We start from the raw sequence: 24,724 nt of genomic DNA on the forward strand, positions 1-24,724 counted from the left end.
GATTTTTGCGGGAATTAATATACGATTCCCTATTAATCAGTGTATCCCTATTAATATTGCATAGAATATAGCCACCGAAGCGGAGATGGGTCAACTGTGGGTCAACTCATTTCATGTCTCTATCTCCGCTTCACTACGGCGCCCTCCCCTCCTCTTCTCCTCTAAACGGTTAAAATATACATTCCACTAAATTGTTACAAAAATAAAAGACTAGAATTAAATTACATAGGTAGTTTATTTCGCAGTTTCAATTCTAACGAAAAAAAGATTCCGACGAATTGAGAACCTCCTCCTTTTTGAAGTCGGTTAAAAACAAATATAGGTTACTATTTTAATAAGTAGGTGGGTATACCTATAATATAATTTTGCATAAAGTAGATATTTAGTACTTATCTATAATTGAAATTACTTACAGAACGAGAGGGAGTGTTGCAGGTACCAATTCTTTAGTGGCCGATAAAAATATATGAATCACGTGATATAGGTGATAGGATTCATCAGATGATATTTTTATCACCTATCATCATCGTCATCATCATCAACCAACATAGGTAGGTCTCTTGTAAGGACTTCCACACGCCACGGTCTTGCACCGCCTGAATCCAGCGGCTCCCTGCGACTCGATTAATGTCGTTCGTCCACCCAGTGCAAGGTATTTCAACGCAGCGCTTTCCAGTGCGTGCGGGACCCCAACGTCTATCGGTTTTTCGAACTATGTGCTTTATCACCCATTACCACTTCAGCTTCGTAACCAGCTGAGCTATATCTGTTCTCCTGCGGATCTCCTCATTTCTAATTCAAATTCAAAATGTTTTTATTCAATTAAACTTTTACAAGTGCTTTTGAATCGTCAAAAAAATCTACCACTGGTTCGGAATACCGTTCCTACCGAGAAGAACCAGCAAGAAACTCGGCGGTTGCTCTTTTCAAGTACATTTCTGATTTGTTCACGTGCAGAAACTGCAAGCACTCTCTCCATCGCCCGATGAGTGACTATGAGCTGTCAATATTGTGTCAATATTATGAGGCCCATAGATAGCGGCCAATTGTCTCGGATCCATATTATGTCATCACTGGCAACACGCACTGTTCGAAGTTTGGCGGCTAACCTGCCGTACGTAAGTATACAAAATTATAATATTTTAAGTAAATTCTTGCGTGCTTTCTCGTAACTTTGCGAGGTCGGAAAGTTGAAATTATTTTTCTTGCTCCTTGCTAGTTTTGTCTCCCAAATCCGACTTAGACGAACCCTGTGTCGTAGCTAGCGATGTCTGAAAAAAACAAGGATCATAAATATGTATCTATCTATTACCAGTATAAATATCTAAGTATTCTTACCTATTATAAATGCCCCAATCCCTATCCTTTTAACTTTAATCTTTAACTGATACTGATAACTGACTTTAACTGATAACTGACTTTTAATTTAACTTTAACTGATAAACGATTTTGACAATTTATAAGTAGGTATATCCCAGAGCCGGATATATAGGCTATTTTTTATTCAGGAAAATCAGTTTCCACGAGGTTTTGGAAAACCTAAATCCACACCGAGGGCATATTCTAGTCTTAAATAAAATATTATTAAATCATAATCAATTTTATTTTCATATTACAAGTACGTCAGGCTGTAGGTATGCACTAATTATCTAATGGATTCAAAAAGAAATGGTGCTCGCTTTACTTGCACCCACAATCATACTAACTTAGGTAAGTAGGTATAATAAAACTGTAAATAGGTAATTGTCGAATTTCGTTCAGTAAAATTAAAGAAAAAAAAAAAAGAAATGAAAATGTTTTTATTAACAAAAAGTTTTTGCACTTCTTCGTTCGCGCTTTATTAGGTACCTACTTCCAATCATAGCCGACAGACCATTCCGAGGCTAAAATCCACGAAAAATAAAAATAACAAAGCAAGGAGCCACGTCTATGAATTTTGGTAACGGGTTTTTATACATATTAGCTTTTATTCATACCACTTGCAGCGCCTCTTCAATGTCCTTGTCTAAGCGTAGCTTCTCTTCAGGGCTGACGAGTTGTGCACGTAGACAGTCTATTGCCAATTTGACTACGTTCTCCAACTCTTCGGCTGGCGCATTTACACCACAATCTGTTAAAGGATCAACAAAGGAGTTTTCACTAAGGTACATCGATCAATGAAAGAAATCTCAGGCATTAGTATTGATATCACAGATGAAGGAACAAACACTATTTTTAACCCCCGACCCAAAAAGAGGGGTGTTATAAGTTTGACGTGTGTATCTGTGTATCTATCTGTGGCATAGTAGCTCCTAGAACTGAATAAGTTTTGGATTAACTTGCCTACATAAATCTGTTAGAGGTAAAAAAAAAAACTATCACACCTTTTAGATCCTCAACGACGTCAAACACCTCAATTGCATCGATAGATTCTGCTGTAAGAGGATGTTCCTCGTTGATAAGGGAATTCACTAGAGAAGTCATCGTCATTGTTGTAGTTTCTACGCCCTCTGTAATGATAAAATCCGCGTTATTCCATACTTATGTGTGTGTGTATGTTTGTTACTCCTTCACGCAAAAACCACTGGACGGATTTGGCTGAAATTTGGAATGGAGGTAGATATTATCCTCGATTAGAACATAGGCTACTTTTTATCCCGGAAAATCAAAAGTTCCCACGGGATTTCGGGAAACTTAAATCCACGCGGACGAAGTCGCGGGCATCAGCTAGTAGGTACATAAAGCTAATACTCTGGCTCGATGCTAAATTGGTAGTAGGTAGGTACTAGGTAGGTATATATACCTAATTCAGCTGATTGCGTTGTATGCAACAAAGTCGCCAGCGCTGGTCCAAGTCTTTCACGTAGAGGCTGTACGCCAGCAACATCTTTTAAAGCCGTTTCGAGCGACTGCATAACTTCGTGTTCTTTGGAGTCCAGACCTTCCATTTCTTGTATCTACAAAAAGTAGGTATAAGTACATGTATATTGTATAGCATCATTTACTCGTCTAACAGCCAGCAAAATAAAGCCACAGATATAATCATTGTGATGTGGTGTGGTCTAAGGCAATAGGAGGCGGTCGGAGTCGAGTGTACAATAGTTACTTAATATTATGGAGACATGTATAATTATGATTATACATCAGATATAGTGGCGGTCGCCCATAGACGCTCGAGACGCCAAGTCGGTAACTTAGGAGGTACTTACGTAGGCGTCCGCGCTATTGAGTGATAACACACCACGACCATGATAGTAGTAGGTATAACCTCTTTAATTAGACTTTCGCTTTTACAACTAATGTCTTAGACATATTAATATAATTATGTCTAAGACATTAGTTGTAAAAGCGAAAGTCGACCTTACGTGTTGTTTAATGAGCCGATCGGCCAAAGCGGCGAGGGCATCGAAGGCACGTGTTTGTTTCTTGTAAAGACTTGGATCGCCACCATATTTAAGCAGCCACTTTCGGACCAATGAGTCTACAACTTCATAGCGAGTTTTTTCACTGAAATGAGTTAAATGTAAAAAAAATATTTAAAAGTTAAAGCTAGCTTTTTTAAAGCATGTAAGTAGTTAAGTTATTTAGTCACTTCCTAAAACCAGTCCTTCCATACACCATCAGGGATTTTCAGTGCCCACCGCTACCTTCATTATTGATCGTATCGACATATTATTGTGTATTGAAACTTAGTCCAAAATCGATTAGCCTACCACATGCCATTAAGGAGTTTCCGTGTCTACCACTCATCTCCAGAATTAGGCTCTTTGTTGAAAACTAAACAAATGAATCCGCCATATTAAGTGTCATGCTATAAGTTTATTTAAGCCATTATGAAATTTTTATTATTTTGTTGAATGGAGTAATACATTCGGGTACTGAACCCTAAAAAGTTATTTAATGAAATACAGACCCAGAGATAACTTTAGGTAGTTCGTTAGTAAGCTCTTGCAGCAGTACATCAGCTTCGTCCCGTGAAACTCTCATCATGTCGAGGCAATCGTAAAGTAGCTTCATCAAGTTCACTTCGTACACCAACTTCACATGTGATCCCAACGGCGTTCTAGAAGTACACAATTTTATATTTACGTATATCAATATGCATATCCATACTAATATAAATGCGAAAGTATCTGTCTGTCTGTCGCTAGCTTTTCACGGCCCCCCTGGTCAACCAACTTTGATGTTTTGTAACGGGTTAGCTTACATCTCGGGGACAGACATCATAGGCTTACAGATCTTTTTGTCCCAAAAAATCAAAGAGTTACGGGATTTATAAAAACATAAATCCACGTGGACGAAGTCGCGGGCATCATATTCTTCAGATATATATATTTACTTATTTTAAATTTATTATTTTACCGTTCATTCATCAAAAAGAGGATATTCTTGGTAGGAACGGCATTCCGAACCAATGCCAGTACTGAAATTATTTGGATGATTCTTTTACTTTTACAAATTTAAGTACTTGAATAAAAATATATAATTAGAGTTGAAATAAGCGATCTTGTTTCATCATCATCATGATCAACGCATCACAGCTCACTACTGAGCACGGTTTGTTCTCAGAATGAGAAGGATTTGGCTATTTAGTTCACCACGCTCGCCAAGTGCAGAATGGCGGTCTCGTTTGCATTACAATTATTGACAATCCTCCAGTAGAAATATTTAAGGTTAGACTAAATAAGCATTTTGTAGATACCAGTACTTACATGGGAAAGTATTTTTGTCGAGATGGTTTCGGAGAGGGTCGTACCATGTGGAGGTAAACTTGCGAGCGATCTGATTCAGGTGGCGACCACTGGGGCGGAGATACAACGTGCGAGAGTGGTTTCAGCCGCAAGCCTTGAATTTCTTCCTCAAGTGCCTATAATTTATTAAAGGTTAGGTTCCCGTGTGTGCACGTAATGGCACCATCACAGAAGTCGCTGGAGGCGCGCTCCACCTTAGGCTGCCTCATATTCTCCTACTGTTTGGTGTAATCACAGTCAAGCGCAAACCTCTATAGTTAAAAAAATCGTAATTAACATAGTAAAGGAATTCCTTAGATAATAAAAAAAATGCTACATATCTAATTAACTGGTAAGTAGGTGGTACCTTAATTTGTTGTTCCTGTTGAGAGCGTATGATGCGCAGACGCACCACGTCGCGTCGATATTGCTCTGGTTCATAACCTCCTGCCATTTTCGATGGATCTTTAGTTGGCTGTTCGAGCAAATAATATAATTAATTGTATAATTTTTGATACTACCCTGGAAGAAAACAAAAAAGAAACTGACTGAAGGCTTTTGTATACCTACTATCGTACAAGAAATACCTAACACTTTTTTTCATGGCAGTCATGTTGAAATTATTATTATTATTACTTGTTATATATTTCAAATCACATTCTGTGAAAATTTCAGCTCTCTACCTATTACGGTTCACGAGATACTGACAGATAGATGGACGAACGGAGAGCGGAGGGCTAGTAATAGGGTCCCGTTGGCAACCTTCGGGTAAAAACTTATGTAAACTCAGCCAATTTAGGGGTTCTTATTAAAAATTGCTGAAGTGTTTGATTTATTCATACCTTTTGCGGATAGACATCGGCTTGAAGAGCAGCTGCCAGCCGAAGACGATCAGAATAACGATTAAGGGCTGTGAGATACTTCTGTTCAAGCTGACTGTAACGTTCCTGCAAATTATATAACGAATCTTGAAGTTGAGCTTACCAGGATTGTATCAAACTTTTACGAAATCTCATTTAAAATATAGGCACCTATTACACCGCCTGGACATAATAGTAGATGGAACACCTTTAATCCACCTACTTATACTATTTTGAATTCCACCGACAATGCATTTTGGTAGTACGCACAACAAAAGATCACAACGCACCCAAGAACGCACCATGGTCAAACTTAGCGGAAAATTGCCGCGGAATCCCTCTTATTTCTAACATGTCAGCTCTTGGACATATTGAAGCTATCAGTCAGTGAAAGAATTTTCAGAATCGCATCATTAGTTTCGGAGAGTACCTCTTACATTCAAACTTATAAACTTACAAACTTTTACTCTTTATACTTAATATTATTAAGTTAGATGTATTGAAATATTGTGAGTAATAGAAACGCGTAGCGTGTCGTAATATTATCTGCATACACGGTCTATAATTTCCGCTACATTTGTCGTTATGGCGTAAATAGGTCATTACCCTCCATGTTCTAAGTTGTGACAGAAGGTGCGGCACAGAAGCAAGGGTAGCGGTGAATTTGTGGCGTTTTGCAAGTTGCCTTATCAGTTCATCAAGCGTACGGTCTACTTTACGCGGCTTGCCCAGCTTGCGGGTTAACACATCACGCATTTGAGCGCTCATTTCCGCAGCGCGATTCTCCATCGCCCGAAGATCTACGTTCATACGGAATAGATGTGTGCGGTTCACTCTGAAACAAGTCACATTACCTACCATTACCGGCAGCATAAAACTTACTATATCTATCATAATCAATAAAAAGGATACATATAACCCTAGTTGGGTTTAAGTTTTTGATACCAAACTCGATCCATTATATCCATATCTCATGTTTTTTTTTGTCTTATTTTTACCAAATCTTCCATATTGGATTTGTTATGACGTTATATTATGTATCCTAGGATACTTAAGATGCCAAAGCTAACGACGCCAGGGAAGTGTTTCGTCAAAATCGAATGATAGATATAACAATAAATACTTTTGCCGTTGCTTTTGCTGTTTAATTTCGTCTTGCAACTCTAGTACTCTTCTCCGCAGTTTGCTCAGCATTTTCTCCGGGAAGACAACAGTATCGGAGAGTCCACCTGGCCCGGTACATCCTCGCAATGCTGACGCCCGTATTTGATCGTAGCGTAGTATCACAACCTGGTCCACTTCGTTCATACAGCTTTGTTTCTCCATCTATTTTAATAACAACTTGTTTTTAATTTAAAATTTACTGTAGGTAGGTATGTAGGTAGGTCGACACGGTATATCTTTATAATAACTTACCATAAACTCTCTTAAATCTTGTTTTCGTTTCTCCAATTGTACCGAAAACTTTCTTTTCACCTTATTATGTGCTTCAATATCTTTCCGTAAAAGCTCAACTAGTCGATCTTGTTCTATCATCTCTTGCTCATGTTTGTGTCTAAAAGAAAACTGATACTGTCTGAAGTGTTTGAAAAATTTAATAGGAATTTTATTTGAAGTAATTGATTCTACTTATTAATTTTAAGATTGTAAGAAATTGAAAATGTTATTGAGTCTGAGAATGGTAGGGAATCACTAATATTGTGTTTTGTGGTACAATAAAGTATATACATCATACATACATTTATGAAACATTACTAACATTTCTAAGGCCATCAAATTACAAGTGAGCATACACAAGCCTTCAATGATATTATCTTGTATTCAGTTATCTACTTCAAAAAGCCTACCGAGTATTCCTAAGTTCGTAAGTCTTGTTGTAGATATCAACATCGCAACCTTCGGGACAGATATTGGGGTCGAGACGTATAGGTCCAATGTCGCGACTGTCCAAGCTGCCTTCATCTTCTTCGCTGGATGATGAGCTTGATTCAGATTCCGAAGATTCTGTATTACAGGCAATTTATATCCTTTAGGATTATTTTGTTTTATTTTTATACATAGCGTAAAACTTTGTGTCCATAGAATCAAAATTTAGCACAGCAATTAAGTACTAAGAATTTGTGTATATGTGATACCGTCATCGTCATGATCACGGGGAGGACGGTATTTCTTCTTGAATATTCTACGAAGGAAATCAGCAAATTTATTATCCTGCACGAGCTTCTTAAATTGCCTCTGTAGCTCTTGGCATGTTAGGTCGAGTCTTTCCTTCTCCGCTTTATGTTCTTCGATGCGTTGATTGCAGTCATTGATCTGGTCATTCACAGCACGGACCTGAAAAGGGACCACGATTTGAGATTCTTGCAGATAAGTTTTTGTACACTTTTATTTGGCCAGTCCATCAATAAACTAGTGCTAACGAGTGACTGAAGTAGCGAAAAACTGAGAAAGCGTGCATGGGTAATAGTATGACGTCAACAAATATACCTACAGCTATAGCAGCAGCTACAGCTACGAACCTATCCATGATTAATTTCAGGCCGGGCAACGGCCGGTAAACTAACTAAATTAAGTGAGTCAAGTTGTATAATGAACTCAAACCGACAATTACTTATTATGATGGAAAAGCTGCAGGAAGTAGAGACTTTGGTCGCAGAAAAAGTGAGAGTGGACAGGAAATGCAAGCGTTACCTATTTACTTCCCGAAGAATTTAACGAATCTGACAGCAAATCTTCACTAACCGGAAAGCCATTCTTAGAAAAAAACTTAAGTAACGAAAAAAAAAACGAATTCGTTTAAATTCACCCACCTGCATTAATTTGGCATAAACTCTTTCAGCTAGCCGATCCTCGTGTGCCTCAAAACGATTTAGCACGGTCATCTCACGATGTAGTTGGTATAAGTGCAACTCTAGTAATTGATTCGTCTCCTGTAACATGTTGCTTGTTAATGTGAATATCCTTGATTTAATTGCTTTTTTGCATCGAAATTGTATAGAAATACTTACTTGAACTCGAATACGTTCTCGTTGAAGTTGCTGGAGTCGAGAGTCGAAATTTCGAACCAACATCTCAGCATTTACTATCAGCATATCTTGTTCATAGAGGTGTCTGGTCAGAAATTAATTAAAATTACTCAGAATCAATCATTGGGTAATATTGACTTCGATCGTTAAATATTGCAGATTAAAATTTTTTCCTCACTTTCCTACCTTTCAATACGCCTTTCTCGTATTTCTATTTCAATAGCTGAAGATTCTTGGTCTGGCTTTGATTTTAGTATATCCCAAGATGCACTTAATGGTCGAGATTCTGTACAAAATTGAATATAATATAAGTAATATTATTTTATTATTAAGTATAAAAAAGTAACAACAGAAGTTTGATAACCATCTCCTGGGAATATAAAAGTATCCTTAGTAGTATTGCATTATATCGGTAGTGGAGTTAAAAATTACATCTTGTTATACCTAGTTAAGCTACGTTGATATTGCAAAATTGAATTAACATGAAGCAGCCATTCATGTTTTAACTTTCTCACCTTGATACTTTCTTCATCTTTAAAGAAACAAAAAGAGAGGGCAAGAATTTTTTACTTGTGCATGCCTACAATAGCCTCGATAGCTCAACGGTTGAGGATTGAATTCCGAAAGGTTGGTGGTTCAAACCCCATGCGTTGCACTATTGTCGTACCCACTCCTAGCACAAGCACACGCTTAATTGGAGGGGAAAGGGGAGTATTAGTCTTGATTAGCATGGCTAATATTCTTTATAAAAATAACTCTGAGTGTAATATAATCATGATTTATCATCACCATCATGATTTATATTGTTTACCCGTGATCGGAACGAACAATGGGACTCTCGGCTGCCGGGCCCGTTGTTGCGGATACAATGTGGACTTTCTGCGTTCCTCCGATTTCCTTATCGTTTGTTTTCTTTGGCCCGGTGGGAGTACTACCTTTGGTTTTATCTGAGAAATAGGGAGATTTATTAAAATTAAAGTCAGGTCATTTCGTAACCAAGACATCCAGGAATTAATTTTTGGTACTATGAAGTAAATGGGGGATTTAAAATATTGTTTTAGCTTAATTTTTTCAGTTAAGTACTTGCCTCTAAGTTTTTCTCGGGAAATTCTAAATCATCATCAATGTGTGGCACCGCCGGCGGTGGCTTAGCGAGTTTGTGTGGAATCTCAACACGAATTTCTCCCAAGCGTCTTCCGATATCCTGCATTTTGGATACTAGCCCAACTTTCTGTTCTCGAAGTTTCAATACTTTCTCGTTAAATGCTCGCTTGTTGTCGTAGATCTGAAAAAGGTTTAAAATTGATTTCAATATTATTGTATCTTTTTAGGGTTCCATATCTCCAGACAAAAAGAATCCTTATCCCTCACTTTGTTATCTGCCTGTCTGTCTATCAGCCTTACATTTCAGCAAAGGTTGCCTGGTAGAGATTGCTCTAAGCAATAAGGCCGCCTTTGCACACAATTTTTTTTCTGTTTTCTTCCTTCTGTGTTATGTTCCTTTACATGTGTTTTTGTGTGCAATAAAGACTTCTATCATCTATCTAACTATCTATCTATCTAACTATCTATCAAGATTAGCTGTTAAGATTTAACCCGTCAAATTGACCTAAAATTAGGAAATTTGGCTGGGAGCAATGTTTCATAGCACAAGTAGAGGAAAAAATCCGAAAACCGTGAATTTGTGGCTATATCACAAACAAGATGAAAAGTGTTAGATACTTATGTATTTTTTGTACGAAGTCCGACTTGCACTTGACCGGTCTTTTATACTAAGTAATACTTGTGGAAGACATAATTATTAGTACACCTACCCATCAATTGGTATAAGATTAATATTAGGGACTTATGTAGATACTAAGTACCTATAGGTATCTGAAGACAGCGTTTCAGAGTAAACAGTAGGGTGTGTGAAAACTGTGGTGTATTTTTATCTAATAAGATAGGACGAGATACCTCCTTGCGGGTAAGACAAAGACGAAGCTGTGTATTGTGTCCATGCGGTGCAACATAATCTGCTTCTGTTTTAAGAACCCTGTTGCCAATAGTATCTTCAGCTTCCTTGAGTGCCTCTGCAGCGCCTGGCGGCATAGCATGTGGGTCTGGCTTACGGGATAAATGTTCTTGCCACTAAAATAGTGAATTACTTGATAATTTCATGCTACTTAATTACTTGTTATTATCATAGTTGTCAAATCATCATCATTTTTCATACGTATATATTAATAGTAGTTACCTAATTAATAAAATAGGTTAATTCTTAGTAAAACCTTGACCGCAATTTATGAGTCCATTTAGTATGATATATGTAACGGGCTTTGATTTAGGAAGAATGATATTACCTCAATGAATTGTATATGATGCCGGTTAATCCTTTGGTAGTAGTTGCGTAGAGCCTTTTTTAAAGGGTGAGGAGGATTTGGCGGTAAGCCAAGCAAGAAGGATGCAACCCGAGGGGGGCCCCAGGAGGCCCTTTTAGCTGCTGCTTTCAAAGTCGTCGATTCAGCACGTCTGAATTAAAAAAAAAAAAATTTAGGAACATACACTGATATGTAACTTTTATTTGTTCATACTTACCGATTTTCGACTTCGACTAATGCGAATAAGTCTAAATTCCTGAGGTTAGCGTGAAAAAGTATAACCAGCATTAAGATACACAGTAAGTAGCCTCTTCATTTAACACAGAGAATATTAATTAAATGAGGCATTACGAATACAAAATGAATTACATAAATAAAGAAGGATTAATGAAGTACCCTACCTTCCTCGCAAAGATGCTTCCGCCATTTTCTGGTGAACTTCTTCCAGCTGGTCATAAAATGCCTTCGAAAGATTCTTCTGTCGTAATGGCCTTATCATTATTTCAGGATCCCTTCATCAAATAAAGTAAGGCTTTAGGAGACGAACGATAATTTATTGCAAATATTTACTTGCATTGTAATAGAAATAAAAAGATTTTTATTGAAATAAACTTTAAATCTAATACTGGTTCAGAAAGCCTGGTACTGGGAAGAACCAGGATTTGGTGCTACCAGCACTATCAAAATATAGCAAATGAAGTTCACTTTTCCGCGTGTATAATGGATTCCCACAAAGTATAACACCTGCTTCTTTCCAACGAGTAGGTAATATTCTTCCGGTAGGTATGGATAAAAATCTCTGTTTAGAAAAACTGTTGTCTTACCTGATTGCTTTCAAAGTAAAAGGGAAGACGTCGAGCTGCACGATATTTCTGGCGTACATTTTATGCAGTCCTAAATCTGAGGCTTCTAGTTGATGAGCCAGTTTGCGGCGGGTGAGGGCCTTCATATCGTCCAACTCTTTTTCTTGAACGATGAGCGGCCGAGGATCGAGTGTTACATCAATTTGTTGCGAGAATGGTAGCAATCGGTTTCTAATAAAAATGTTTATTCTAAGATACAAAGTGCGTGCAAATCAAGAACTCGGAACTGAAGTTGTAGACTGGACGTCTTGTTTTGCGCACACTACTGTGTATGTAAATACATAGTATGTGTTATTTCCATCAGAGATAATATGACTTTTAGGTATTGATTTTTAATAGGTTATTGAGAACTGATTTCGAAATTCATGAATTTTAGTAAGACTTGAGGCATTTAGTAATAATGACATTTGTACGAGCATTAATAATACTGCTGACTCGATTTTGAAAAAAATTGGCAAGGATATTTGAATCTCGTCTCGTTATCGTTAATATGTTTTAAATATTGTACATCTATATCCTTAGAATGGACAATGGACACAAATTTTTTATCTCGTAAAATTAGAATTACCACGTCATTTAAAAAATCTAAACCACGCGGACGAAACTGCGGGCATCAGATAGTTTACTATAATTTTAATACAATTAGGTACTATTGTTACTGTAAGTAGTTTTAGCATACATACGCTTTGATTAACTTAGTGTATTCAATGGTCAATTCCGCCAATTGATCACGCACGCGTTTTTTATGTGCGTTCGCAATAGATATCATTTTGTCATACTCTTCTTTCTGTTTAAGTTGCTCGTGTGACATTAGTTCTCCATCAACGGTACTAGGTTCTTTGACTTTTTCCACTTTCTGAAATTTTCGATCATGTTTAGCTTCAAAATTAACGTTAATGTGGTGTTCGCTCTGCGTATTATCTTAATAATATTATGAATGTGAAAGTGCGTCTGTCTGTCAGTCAACTTTTCACGACTCGTTTAACCGATTTCGATGTTTGGTACGAAGATGGCTTGCATCTCGGAGTAGAACATAAGCTACTTTTTATCCCAGAAAATCAAAGAGCTCTCACGGGATTTTTAAAGATCTAGATCCACGCGGATGAAGTCGTGGGCATCGCATTTAGTTACAATAGTAAAAAACTCACTGGCAGCTCTTCAAGTCCAGGTATCTCAGGCCTTGTTATCAATGGTTCTGTGAAATTGATAACATACGAAAATATGTTACCATCAGAAGCGCATGTATAAAAATGCCTGTAAACATTAACATTGGTCATACAAAACATGAGTCAATCTGATAGTAATTACCTACTTTTTCTATTATTAAAAAGTAACTTTCTATTAAAATTTATTAACACCTACGTGCCATCAGAGGTAAGTTCCAGACATGTTAAAGCACCTGTATAGCGGTCATGCATTGGAAGGTAATAGTTGTCATCGAAATCTATACGAGGAGTTGGTTGTTTCTGAAACGATCAAAATAAATTTAACTATTGATGAACAATATAATATTAATGACTACTACGATACTTTTCCACTAGAGATGTGCTATACAGCTATGCTGTGAGTAGTGCAAAGGTTTCCGTAGCTCTCATCCATAGAACGAATCCGTCTATATAAAAACATGGCTTCGTTGAACCTGTTTCCACCAATTCTAAGATATGTGGAGCATTAAAAAACATAGGTGGATATCACACGCATCCATAGCAACGTGGCATAGCAAATCAGGTGGAAAAGCAGCCTTAGACCAAATAAATAGCTTATCATAGGCTACCTCTTCTTTTGCAAGACGTCTTCCTTTTAGTTTCTTGAGTAGTTTTTGTTGGGCCATCATCCAGGTCATATAATGACGATCGGGAGAATCTTCTTCCTCGGTAGGCATTCGGAATACGCGAATATAGCCGGTATTTGTGCCCACAACCAAATAGCGTCGTTCACATCTACAAGAGGTAACAACCTATATTTCGATATTAACTTTTCGAAAGGTTTCGAAAAATAGCTCGATACTTTTTAAACTGTTGTTTAATTTCTTTTTTATGTAAGAAATTAAAAAAAAAACCAATAAACGTCTACAACTAGACATAGGTCTCTTGTAGGACTTCCACACGGGCGTACCTAACGCCTTGTGCCCTCTACCTACTTAAATGGAATTTATAGGTCATACATACTCAAAGACGTGGCAACTGGGCCATGAATAACGACGATAGACGAATTATTCCACTAGTGTTTAAATATTTTCAAATACTTAAATAAAATATATTGATTTACACGCACACAAATTTTAAAACTGTAGCATCTTCTCTCCATGCTCCAGGAAATGGTCCATATTTAATAATTTTAGTGTGCTTCGGTTTAACTAACAGCAACGCCCCTGTTCCCTGTTGCACCACCCAAATGCCTTCTTCACAGTATTCCGCCCATGTTATAGTAGTACCGGGCATATTCTCCTCTTCCTCTAAAAAGTTAAAATAAAAATGATAGGTACATATTATTTCGTGCGATTGACTTATTGTTCTATAATAGTCAATCTTGTAGGTCTTGTGTCCGTTGCTAAACGTTCAGAAAGAAGTAAGTAGGACTTAAGAATTACATTCTTTTTATTAAACGCTCACAATTCATATTACTATTGTTATCTTTCTATGTCTTTCACTGTCTTAGTATTTAGGTAACACTTCCTTGTTAAATACTTATTGTTTTTCAAATCACCACACTTAGCCTGTATGCAGCTAGAATTACTTTTTCCTTAGTACCTATCTTTCGGTATTCTGTTGTAAATTAAAAAAGTCATCAGCCGAAATGGTATGTCCATGAATATTACCTAGTTGTATTTCTCCGACCCACACATCCTCCTCATCATCTTTATCTTTCTCCGCTTCTCCTTGAGCTTTTAAAGCTTCTTCGTCAATACTGGCAAGATCTTCTTCTGTTGGGAATGGTCTATGGCGGAGGCTAAAAGAAGTAACACAATATTAATTATGATTGTCTGATTTATCATTTTTTCGATCGATTTCATTATGATAATATTGTTTCAACTTACTAATACTTTTTTACGAGAATTTCTTCATAGGAAACGAATTTTTGTTTGAAAGTGGTGATCTCAGTGTATTTCTGGACAGGAATATCAGGTAATTCTGCTTCAGTAATAACGCCGAGTTGTCCACATAGAAGTAGCACACGCTCCTTAAATATTTCTTTTCCAGTTAAAATGGTTCAAAAGATTGTATGTTCAGTAGTTTTTAATAAATTAAGATTTTTTAATAATAATTTTAGGTTCTTACTTCATTTGGTTTCCAAGTCATATAAGCCACATTATTCGGAGTCTGTATGAACCCAAGTCTTTCCAAAGTAAACGGTGTTCCCAGTTCTAAATGATACATGAATATCGTACAGTCTTCGCCACATGTTACCAGTAGAGTGCGCGGTTCATTTATAGTTATTTGAGTGATAGCTTTTGAATGAGGTTTTAGTAACTGCAAAGTAATCCTAGGTCATTATTTTAGGTCAGAAACTGTTGCTGTAGGCATTTGAGGATTTATCACTATAAGATAATGACTATAAATGCAAAAGAATTTGTTTGTTAGTTTGTCATGTAATCAATGCCCAACGGAACAACGGGTCAATGTGATTTTTCGCATGGATATAATTGGGCACTTGTTCCACCGCCGACTAGAAAGCGATATAGACTACTTTCTTGTTCAAGATTGTAATCGCTGTATGATTCTTTTTCGATAAACGAGGATATTATTCTTTATGGTTGACTGACACCGTCGGCAAGAACTCTCTCTTCACTAGTTTGTCGCAGCAACAAGAACTATCAAAGAATATAAAGAACTATCCGAGCGACCGACCTGACCGCGGCGCGATCACCCCGCCGTATTCGCATACTCGCTCATAGCCCAGCGACAAAACTGTTCCAGCTAGGTACCTACATACTCGCTTCTCGTTGCTCGCCAACTCATTTCTAGTAGCTCAACTCATTTCTCGTTTTTCGTCGGGGCCCGGGTGGGATATGAGTCCCTTTTAATCCCGGTAAATCAAAGAGTTACCACGGATTTTTTAAAACTTAAAATCCACCTGGACAAGGTACCGGACATCGTGTAAGTAAGTAGGTAGTTTTCATATAATTTTACCGAAATCAAATCCAAAACATCGGCGTTTACAGAATCCTCACTGTGTATAGTGAGTGCAGAATGGACTTTGATTTCTATTAATGATGAATGAGCTTGCAGTCTTTCAGGGTGCACTAGTAGCATTCTCATGATACCATCCGCGAAGCCAACTAGTATAACACGAGAAGTTGCATCAACCTGGTGAAACAACAAATTGCATTAATCTTGGAAGCAATTTTTTGGTTTAAAATCATAAATAGGTAGACACATTATGGTGAACGTTCAGGCTTGCAGGTTTCCTCACGATGTTTAATTAATTTAATTAGCAAAACCAAACCTTAATAACATTATGATTATGTATGTATTTTCCTACACAAATAAAGACATGCTCTGAGTTCTGACTACTAGGCAGGGCTAGAAATAGCTAAAGAGGGATGAAGGTTAGTAGCATAATAAGTCCGTCATTTTCAAATTGTTATAATATATCTATGAAAATTCATATTTACGTTAGCGGTTAAAAAACTTAAGGTTAAAATTAACAATACGTTTTTTGGAAATTCCAACCCAAAGGAAATTCCATTGAAAATCCATCAGTTTTCAAGTTATATCTACTTGATATCCATGCATTTATTTTTGGGCCTACCTACGTGTTTAAGGATTTTTGCAAATTCCTGCCCCTTAGCAATTTTCAAAAATACCGTTCGAGCAAATATAATTAATGTATATGTGGCAACTTACATCTATCGGCGGATACAGCAAGCAAGTCACGGCTGCTTGGAATTGATATCTCGCTAGTAGAATATGTGTTTCAGTGTTATAAGCATGCAGAGCGCCATCTTCTCCGGCCGTGATAAGTATCGGGTGTGTGCGTAATGCTGCTATTGCCACCACACCACCAGAGTGAAACGTCATCACTTTACGATGGTTGCATTCTAATTTATCTATGTCTAGTTCAACAGTCCATACACCACCATTTCCATCCTAAAATGGTTATATAAACTTTGTATTAATATTTACGATTGTAATTTGTAAATGTACTAATACGAAAGATTCTTTGTTGTTTTTTAAGGTTCCCTAGTAATTATAGTTTCGTAAATCTGTTTGTTTGTGTGTGACAGTAAAAATAAATTATAAAATCTGTTAAGTTCGGCATATTGAAAACTAGCTACGGCTCCATAGGGGCAATTAAAATTGTGAAAAAAAACCAGGCAAATAGTAGGGCTCTTCATGAAAAGTGAGAGCCGAAAAAATATTTGTTTAAGTATATTTCAAGTGATGCCTTGTTGAATAGGTATTTTATAGTGATTATGAGGTTTCCGAAATAATGCAGTCAAAGTTTTTATAGCAACTACGAGTACCTACCTATAATACCTCATATTTGGGTTCTAACTTTTTTATACGCACATGACTTAGGTATTTTTTATGATTACACCTTGATTACACTTACTTGGGCATACCAATACATGTCCTTTTGATGTTTCAAGCACATAATTTGACAGCCTGGTACCTAAATAAATGACAACAATAAAAATTATCAATTTTTATTCATTGTTTTTAGGGAAAATTTAAAGAACTTAGGTGCCTATCAAAATACGGTTAACGTGATAGCTGCAGAAGTTTTATAGCATTTTTCTAAATCATAATAAGAATCAATACTTATTATGATTACTATCTAATCTATTAAAAATATGCTCCTGAGAAAAGCATATTATACCTACTATCGAAGATTATGTAAATGATAAAAAAGCGTGGATTTGATCTGCAATTCGCTCCAGCAATGCGCAGGACTTCAATTGCTTTTATACATGGCATAATATTGTAGGTATATCAAATCTTTGAAAAGAGCAACTGCCGAGTTTCTTGCTGGTTCTTCTCGGTAGGAAAGGCATTCCGAACCAGTGGTAGATGATTTGACGATTCAAAAGAACTTGTAAAAGTCTAAATGAATAAAAATATTTTGAATTTGAATTTGAATTTGACTATATGTAATGAAGAAATGAATGAAGTGTCAAGACTTTAGCACCGCCGCGCTGGTTGGAAAAGTAGAATCTACTGAGAAGAGCCGACAAGAAACACAGCAGAACCGTTGCTCTTTTTAGGGTTTTATATATTATCTCCAGAGAAACAAGGAATCCCTTATAAATTCGTTGTCTGTCTGTAATGTCTGTCAAAACACTTTAAGGAAATCAAAACTTATAAGGGTTCTTCCCGTTGACCCTAGAATCATGAAAGGCAGGTGGCATTGTCCTAACACAAGTAAAAGGAAATATGCGAAAACCGTGCGTTTGTGGTTATATCACAAAAAAAAGTGTTTTTCTTGAACGATAGTAAGGGATGCGTGCAAGTCTGATGCACTTGACCTGTTTTTAAAAAAACAAAATGTTACATTAAGTACATAAATAAGCAATGTAATGTAATATCAAGCGGAAATCCGCTTGTTTATCTGGGGTTTGTCTGTCAAGTTTAAGAATATACATAAGTTTCGGCGACTGGGTTGAGCTCCACGTAGGGGTCATCTTCAGGAGGATCTGCCTGTTCCACTGTATCCCAATACCAAGCACGAACGTAACCATCGCGACCAATCGTCGTGACCTCATCGCCGGCCAGACTTAACATAAATTGAATCTGAAATAATAAGAAAAAAATACAAAAACACGTCCAATTTAATTAAACAATGGCAAACAGACAAGTTTGATTGGCAGACTTCACACAGCTTTGAGAACATAATGGAGTTTTCTCAGGCATGCAGGTTTCCTCACGATGTTTTCCTTCCCCGCTAAGCAATGATGCCTATTTAATTGCTAAAAACGCACATAAGTCCGAGAAAGCCCAGGATCTCTGGAAACTTTAGATGCTCACCATCTGTGGGAGGCCGACGACATCTAAGGATACGTACAGATACCTAAGCGTACAAACAAATCGATGTTAACATTAAAGCTGAGAGCATAGAAGTGACCATAGAAGTTGCATGATGTGAGAGGAGCGATTGAAGTTAATTTTATTATGCTTATGAGTTATGAAGATATGAACTGTAGTTTTTGCTTGCAGCTGTAGGAGTTGGTACATTCAATCTCTGTAATAGGTAAATAAGGTGGATACAAACAATTGGAGCTTTATGACAAGTTTTTCTTCCACGTTGTGTTACTTCTAATTTAACTAGACCAGCTTCCCAAACCAGAACATTTCCCCATTCGCAACCGGAAAGCACCTGTAAATTACATTTCAAAAGTTAAGTAATACAAGATAATAAACTATGTATATTATATGATATACTTTGATAAATATATTTTGATTTTCCGTATTAACGTATAATGAGTATAATTTTATTTTCGTACTTTTTCATCTGGCATTGGGTATACCCCCAAAACATCGCATATCTCGGTTTTGCCAAATCTGCCAAGTTCTCCTTTTAGCTTTAGGCCTGTGAATGTGTTTGACATTTTCCACATTTTTATATGAGCCGCTCCTGAAAATAATTAAGTACCCACAATTTAATGTTGGACTGGGGTATTTAAGATTATAAATTACTAGCTGATACCCGCGACTTCGTTCGCGTGGATGTAGGTTTTTAAAATTCGCGTGGGAACTCTTTGATTTTCCGGGATAAAATGTAGCCTATGTGCTAATCCAGGGTATAATCTATCTCTATTCTAAATTTCAGCCCAATCCGTCCAGTAGTTTTTGCGTGAAAGAGTAACAAACATACACACACACACACACACACACACATACAAACTTTCTCCTTTATAATATTAAGTGTGATAGTCGCGCTAAGTTTGCACCTCGCTGGAATGCGGCGCCACTCCCACTTCCCCGCTCACCTCCCCGCGGCCGTGTTGTCGCGTCAGTACGGTTCGCATACCGTACCTAAACGTCAGTGTGACGTAATCGATGCGAGGTGCAAACTTAGCAGTTAGCTTGACCGAATAGTACCTGCAGTAGTAAGTTGGCCAGGACAGTAAGGCGAAAACATGACGGTATTAACATCAAATGTAAATGCACTAGTGCGCAATAGAATTGTGTGACGTTTCCAGTTCCAGATCGTCAAATTATAATCAGGTTCTCTTCCTACAGAAGCCAAAAGCTCACCATCTGGGCTGAATAAATAACAATGTTAAAAAAATCTAGTATTGAGTAGAATACCATGATGTACAAAGAAAGAAATAAAAAGAATTACGTAATCCATCTTTAAACTGCTACGATTCAAACATTTCAATGAAGGCAAAAACCTTTTTTTTTTACAAAATAAAACTGCATTAATTTACCTAAAATCAAGTACAGAATAAGCGTTAGTAGTTCCGTCTCTTAGAACAGCATCTATCTCCATTTGAGGCCAAGTATAAAGTAGTATTATGGGATCGCGTTCGCCTTCTCTTCCTTCTGCGATAACTATTCGATAATTTGGATCTCTTCTGTAAGACTAAAATATAACAATTTATCGCGTTGAAATGCTATCCCTAGTGAAACATCTTGTTAACGTAAATCATTAACGATCCATGCACATTCATGATTGATATAAAAATTTTGTCTGTTCTGGCTATGGTTCTAGGTCTTTATTTTCGCATAAATTAGTTCGCAACTTTACCTACCGAAACAGCTCCAACAGATCCCCCTGTGGTACTCCGTCGAAACCATAACTGTTTAGTGTTAACATCCAAGAACGTAATGATGCTCCCAGCAGCCCAGCATACAACAGCATCGTCACAAGCGCAAAGGTTAAAGTATTTATTGCAATTGTAGCCATATGAAAATCTTTTTGTGTTTATAGGACACAGTATTGATAAAATTCATTATCTTAGCCTATATATCCCACGGACAACGACGTCCAACGGATAACCGAGACATATTAGACTTCCACTAGGATAGATGACGTCAAACGTGTCGCAGGGAGTTTCTGGATCCAGCGTGGTGCAAGACAATGCCGTGTGGGAGTCCGTACAAGATTTCTAGGTATGTTCAGCAATAGAATGTAGCTATTGGTTGGCGACGACGACGCTATAGACATAATTTATTAGAGTGAAGTAGGTGTATGTACGTATAGGTACGGGTTTGTAGTATATAGGTATACCTCGGTAATATAAAAAAAAAATTAATCCTACTGGTGTTCCGATTCAATTTTTAACATCAGCTAAAAATAACAATAAAATTGGAGCTATTTCTGAGAATTTCCGATAATTAGCTGTTTTACGGCTTCATTGACTCAATCAATATCGAAAGGATACTCAAACTCGAATAGATCGAGAGGTATAGTCGAATCCAAGCTGTTCACAGCACCAGATACAAAGTCATCCGGATCGTATTCTGTGAGCTGAGACTCTTCTTCCACGGATTCCTGTTCTGCCGCCTCCTCGGCATCGGCTTCTTCAGGCACTTGTTCTGGATTTCAATTTTATACAATGTTTATGTGTTTAAAATGATTTAGAAATCTTGAAGCACTATCATAAATAAATATAAGTATAATTAACTACTTACCCTCCTCTCCACCTTCACCTGGTACTTCTTCGTCCGCCATTTATTATTTGAATTTCGGTAGGTTGGTAAAAGTATCTATTTAAGTAATTAATTAATTCATATTGCAGAAAGCAAGTGACGAACATTAAACCCGAATTGATCAATATTATCAAATTATAAATAGAAATGACAACGTACGTTGCTTAGCTACATTCGACAGTATGGTCAGAGTGAACTAGAGTAAGGAACCATTGAGGGAACCTTCCTAGAGTAAATATGTTCCTTGGTTTTATCCTGAATCGACGATATTATAATGCGTAAACAACTTAATAATTTTAAATCTTTCCTGAAATTACCATGACGGACAGCAGTAGTTACAAGTGTAAATTAAAAATTTATAACACCCCCGACAAGTGAAGGTTACAGTAACTACAAAAGAGCTGATAACTTCCAAACGGCTGAACCGATTTTCTTGAATTATAGCTAAGAACACTCTCGATCAAGCCACCTTTCAAACAAAAACAAACTAAATTAAAATCGGTTCATTAGTTTAGGAGCTACGATGCCACAGACAAATACACAGATACACACGTCAAACTTATAACACTCCTCTTTTGTCGGGGGTTAAAAATTAGTTCTCATGCGCTACTTTATGTGTTTGTGTATGATGTTAGTCCTTACTTTAAAGGTGATCCTAGAGATACCTATTATCATATCATATCATATTGTCATGATGTTGTTACCATGAACGTATTTTACTATGTTGACAGATGTTTCATCATTAGCTAACATTTTCTTCGATCGTGTTCGTTACCTTCACATGACGATGATCAGTAGGCTAAAATGGCAGCCTGTGATCAGTCTATGAATCAAGGAAATGGTAGGTATTCATTTTTAAATTTTTATAACGGTTTCTTTTTTGTATAATCACTAGGAACCCAAGAATCAAATAATCTAGTGCCACTTGGATCACCTAACTCCACAAGATAGATCTGAAGAAGGTGGCGGGGAGCGGGTGGATGAGAAGGTGGAGGATTGTGTTTGGTGGTGCGCTCTTGGAAAGGCCTATGTAACTATATATGGACGCATACAGACTGTTGGAATCGAAAAAACTATACTATTTATGATAAATAATAATAATATGTACCTAAATAAGTAAAAGCTTTTTAAATGGTATCCTTAAAATCCCAGCTACTATACCAATGTTACCTGTTACGAATCACGATCCGCGATAGAAGTATCGAAGTCATCGAGTGATCGAGATGATCGAATCATTTTGACCCGATCACTTTGCCAATGGGTCGCGATTGACCCGGGTTACAAAAAATGATCGATTGACACAGCTCTACCTATTTCTACTGTTATAGCTCTAAATAATCGATTTCCGTGAATAGAATTTTTCATGAAGCATCGCTCGGTACATCCCTATGATCCATGAACAAAAAAATCTATGAAATGTGTGATCATGACACATCACAGCAAACTGTCATGTCAGTGTCATTCATTAAACTGTCAATGTCAATAGGTTACCAATGGCAATTTGTATTTTATTTTGATTGTTGGAATCCAATGAATAAACTTGTGAATAATCAAGTTGCTACTAGAAAGATTGCTATTATTGCTGTATACATATTAAGTGAATTATAAATACAGAATAAATACTCAATGTTCTATTGATAAACTAATGAATGTCGTGTTAAATCTTGGAAGTTGATTAGTGATTGGGATTTTGGACTTTAGCCGAAGTTCTTAGACTGCTACAATCACAACAATAAAATGTCACAGCCACATAGAAAAGCAGTCTTAAACCTATATAAAACGGTATGTTTTTGATATAAAAATGCTGAGAAGTTTCTTAGCATTTTTACGGATTTAAGAACTTTACTTTTGTACATTTTCCAGCTGCTGTTTTTGGGCAGAGATTGGCCCCAGGGTTATGACCTCTTCAGGAAGCGACTAAACAAAGTATTTGTAAGAAATAGTGAAGAAACTGATCCAAACAAGATCGCTATGATGGTTAAACATGGTCAATTCGTTATTAAAGAGATTGAAGCACTTTATAAATTGAAAAAATACAGGGCTATGAAACGCAGATACTACGACTAATGATAAAATAAAATGATTTGATAAATGGTATGTAGAGAAGTTATACATGTTGTTATTTAATATTTTAAGCTTTTCAGTACAACACCTTTTCAAATAGTACAGTAAATATATAATGTTTTTGCCTAATAAGAACATGTACTTACTTAAACTTTAATTTAACAGGAATTTTTAGAAAGAAATAAGTAGCTGTGGTATCATATATTATTATTAAATACAGCCATCACTACTATATATATTATTTACTCAGTTTTATATCTATTGGTAAAATAATTATGACCATTTTATGCATTGGAAGCAAAACTTATAATCATTTGTTTGAAACCTGTAAACTTGAGAACGATTAATGCAATGTCTTTGTGATTTCTACATAACGAAATTATCTTCAAGAAATCCATCTAGGCAAGAAAAAAGTCTTAAAAGAAAGTAAGTAAGCCCTAGCTGAGTACTGATTCAACTTGAAATAGCTTTTATAAGTAACAGCAGAAGAAAAATATTGTTAGAAACCGCACGCAAAAACTAGTTTTAATGGTAATTTTTAACTTTATTTTGTAGAAATATTTTATACCACTAATGAAAGAAGTAGATAGTTATTAAATTACAGTATATTGAAACAGGTTTTTGTAGCAATTTATTTGCTATAGTAGTAATTTTATCACTACTGATGTGAGTGAAATCAAATAAAACTATAAAATCTATGTCATTTTGTATTATATTTTTTACGATTTACATAATACATTATTGTTTTTAAACTAGATTAAATCATAACAATTTGCTAAAAGACATCTATTTTTAAAATAAATTTTAAAATAACATTTCAAGACTTAGTTTTGATTTAACAGGCGAGTGATATGATAATTTTGTTTGATGAATTTGATGGTTTGTAATTATGTATATATTTACATAAATGATGTTTTAACTTGTTATTATATGTTTTTGTTAATTATAATATTATGATGGAACATAAATTAACTAAGCAAAATAGCAACTTGACTCTAAATGGAATGCTAACTTACAAAATATTTGCATACAAAAAACCCCACTTTAATTCTTCTCTTCAATAAGTCTCTGAGAAGGTTTATTATTAAATGAAGTATATAATGTTATGTATAATATGATATATATTTCAATTTCCCTCCTAGTTTTTACCAATTATATTTATTATCAGCCCAATTGTTTCATTATTTTTGGTTCATTACTTTTGGCTTAAGATGCAATAATATTGTATTAGTAAATATTTGAA

At 36.2% G+C, this 24,724-nt stretch overlaps 2 protein-coding genes across 3 annotated transcripts; one reads left to right on the plus strand and one right to left on the minus strand.

Annotated features, from left to right (window-relative positions):
* Window positions 1–875: 875 nt before the first annotated feature.
* On the minus strand, window positions 876–21,526 carry LOC123869335 (cilia- and flagella-associated protein 44). 2 transcript variants are annotated; one of them, XM_045912202.1, is made up of 43 exons: window positions 21,400–21,526; window positions 21,150–21,303; window positions 20,517–20,679; window positions 20,193–20,347; window positions 19,861–20,024; window positions 19,263–19,393; window positions 19,031–19,135; window positions 18,403–18,552; window positions 17,375–17,434; window positions 16,666–16,908; window positions 15,949–16,125; window positions 15,097–15,288; window positions 14,856–14,998; window positions 14,637–14,767; window positions 14,093–14,273; window positions 13,593–13,758; window positions 13,181–13,284; window positions 12,967–13,072; window positions 12,502–12,674; window positions 11,780–11,989; window positions 11,357–11,467; window positions 11,173–11,211; window positions 10,938–11,106; window positions 10,552–10,725; window positions 9,683–9,880; window positions 9,407–9,542; window positions 8,782–8,881; window positions 8,578–8,680; window positions 8,380–8,499; window positions 7,705–7,903; window positions 7,417–7,573; window positions 6,986–7,124; window positions 6,693–6,895; window positions 6,176–6,404; window positions 5,552–5,656; window positions 5,077–5,184; window positions 4,692–4,846; window positions 3,893–4,042; window positions 3,345–3,486; window positions 2,783–2,936; window positions 2,364–2,489; window positions 1,977–2,110; window positions 876–1,271 (listed from the first exon to the last, which is right to left on the minus strand). In XM_045912202.1, exons 1-43 carry the CDS (start codon window positions 21,437–21,439, stop codon window positions 1,197–1,199), a joined length of 6,174 nt encoding a protein of 2,057 aa, XP_045768158.1. In that variant the 5' UTR covers window positions 21,440–21,526; the 3' UTR covers window positions 876–1,196. The 2 variants fall into 2 exon arrangements, with proteins under 2 accessions (XP_045768158.1, XP_045768159.1); XM_045912203.1 differs by lacking the exon at window positions 11,173–11,211.
* Window positions 21,527–22,888: 1,362 nt separating this feature from the next.
* Window positions 22,889–24,724, plus strand: LOC123869948 (electron transfer flavoprotein regulatory factor 1). Its single transcript, XM_045913064.1, has 2 exons — window positions 22,889–23,199; window positions 23,281–24,724. The coding sequence occupies exons 1-2, from the start codon at window positions 23,155–23,157 to the stop codon at window positions 23,482–23,484; spliced, it is 249 nt and encodes an 82-aa protein (XP_045769020.1). The 5' UTR covers window positions 22,889–23,154; the 3' UTR covers window positions 23,485–24,724.

Source organism: Maniola jurtina, chromosome 11 (genome assembly GCF_905333055.1).
Source record: "Maniola jurtina chromosome 11, ilManJurt1.1, whole genome shotgun sequence".
Taxonomy (NCBI): Eukaryota; Metazoa; Arthropoda; class Insecta; order Lepidoptera; family Nymphalidae; genus Maniola; species Maniola jurtina.

What these genes read in the sequence shown, in the direction of transcription:
- LOC123869335 (XM_045912202.1), bottom strand. Translation starts at nt 21,439, where the DNA reads ATGGCGGACGAAGAAGTACCAGGTGAAGGTGGAGAGGAGG. An exon ending in GATCTGTTGGAGCTGTTTCG is followed by an intron (nt 20,348 to 20,516) that starts GTAGGTAAAGTT and finishes GTTATATTTTAG; the next exon opens with TCTTACAGAAGAGATCCAAA. An exon ending in ACCCAATGCCAGATGAAAAA is followed by an intron (nt 19,136 to 19,262) that starts GTACGAAAATAA and finishes TGTAATTTACAG; the next exon opens with GTGCTTTCCGGTTGCGAATG.
- LOC123869948 (XM_045913064.1), top strand. Translation starts at nt 23,155, where the DNA reads ATGTCACAGCCACATAGAAAAGCAGTCTTAAACCTATATAAAACG. An exon ending in TCTTAAACCTATATAAAACG is followed by an intron (nt 23,200 to 23,280) that starts GTATGTTTTTGA and finishes TACATTTTCCAG; the next exon opens with CTGCTGTTTTTGGGCAGAGA.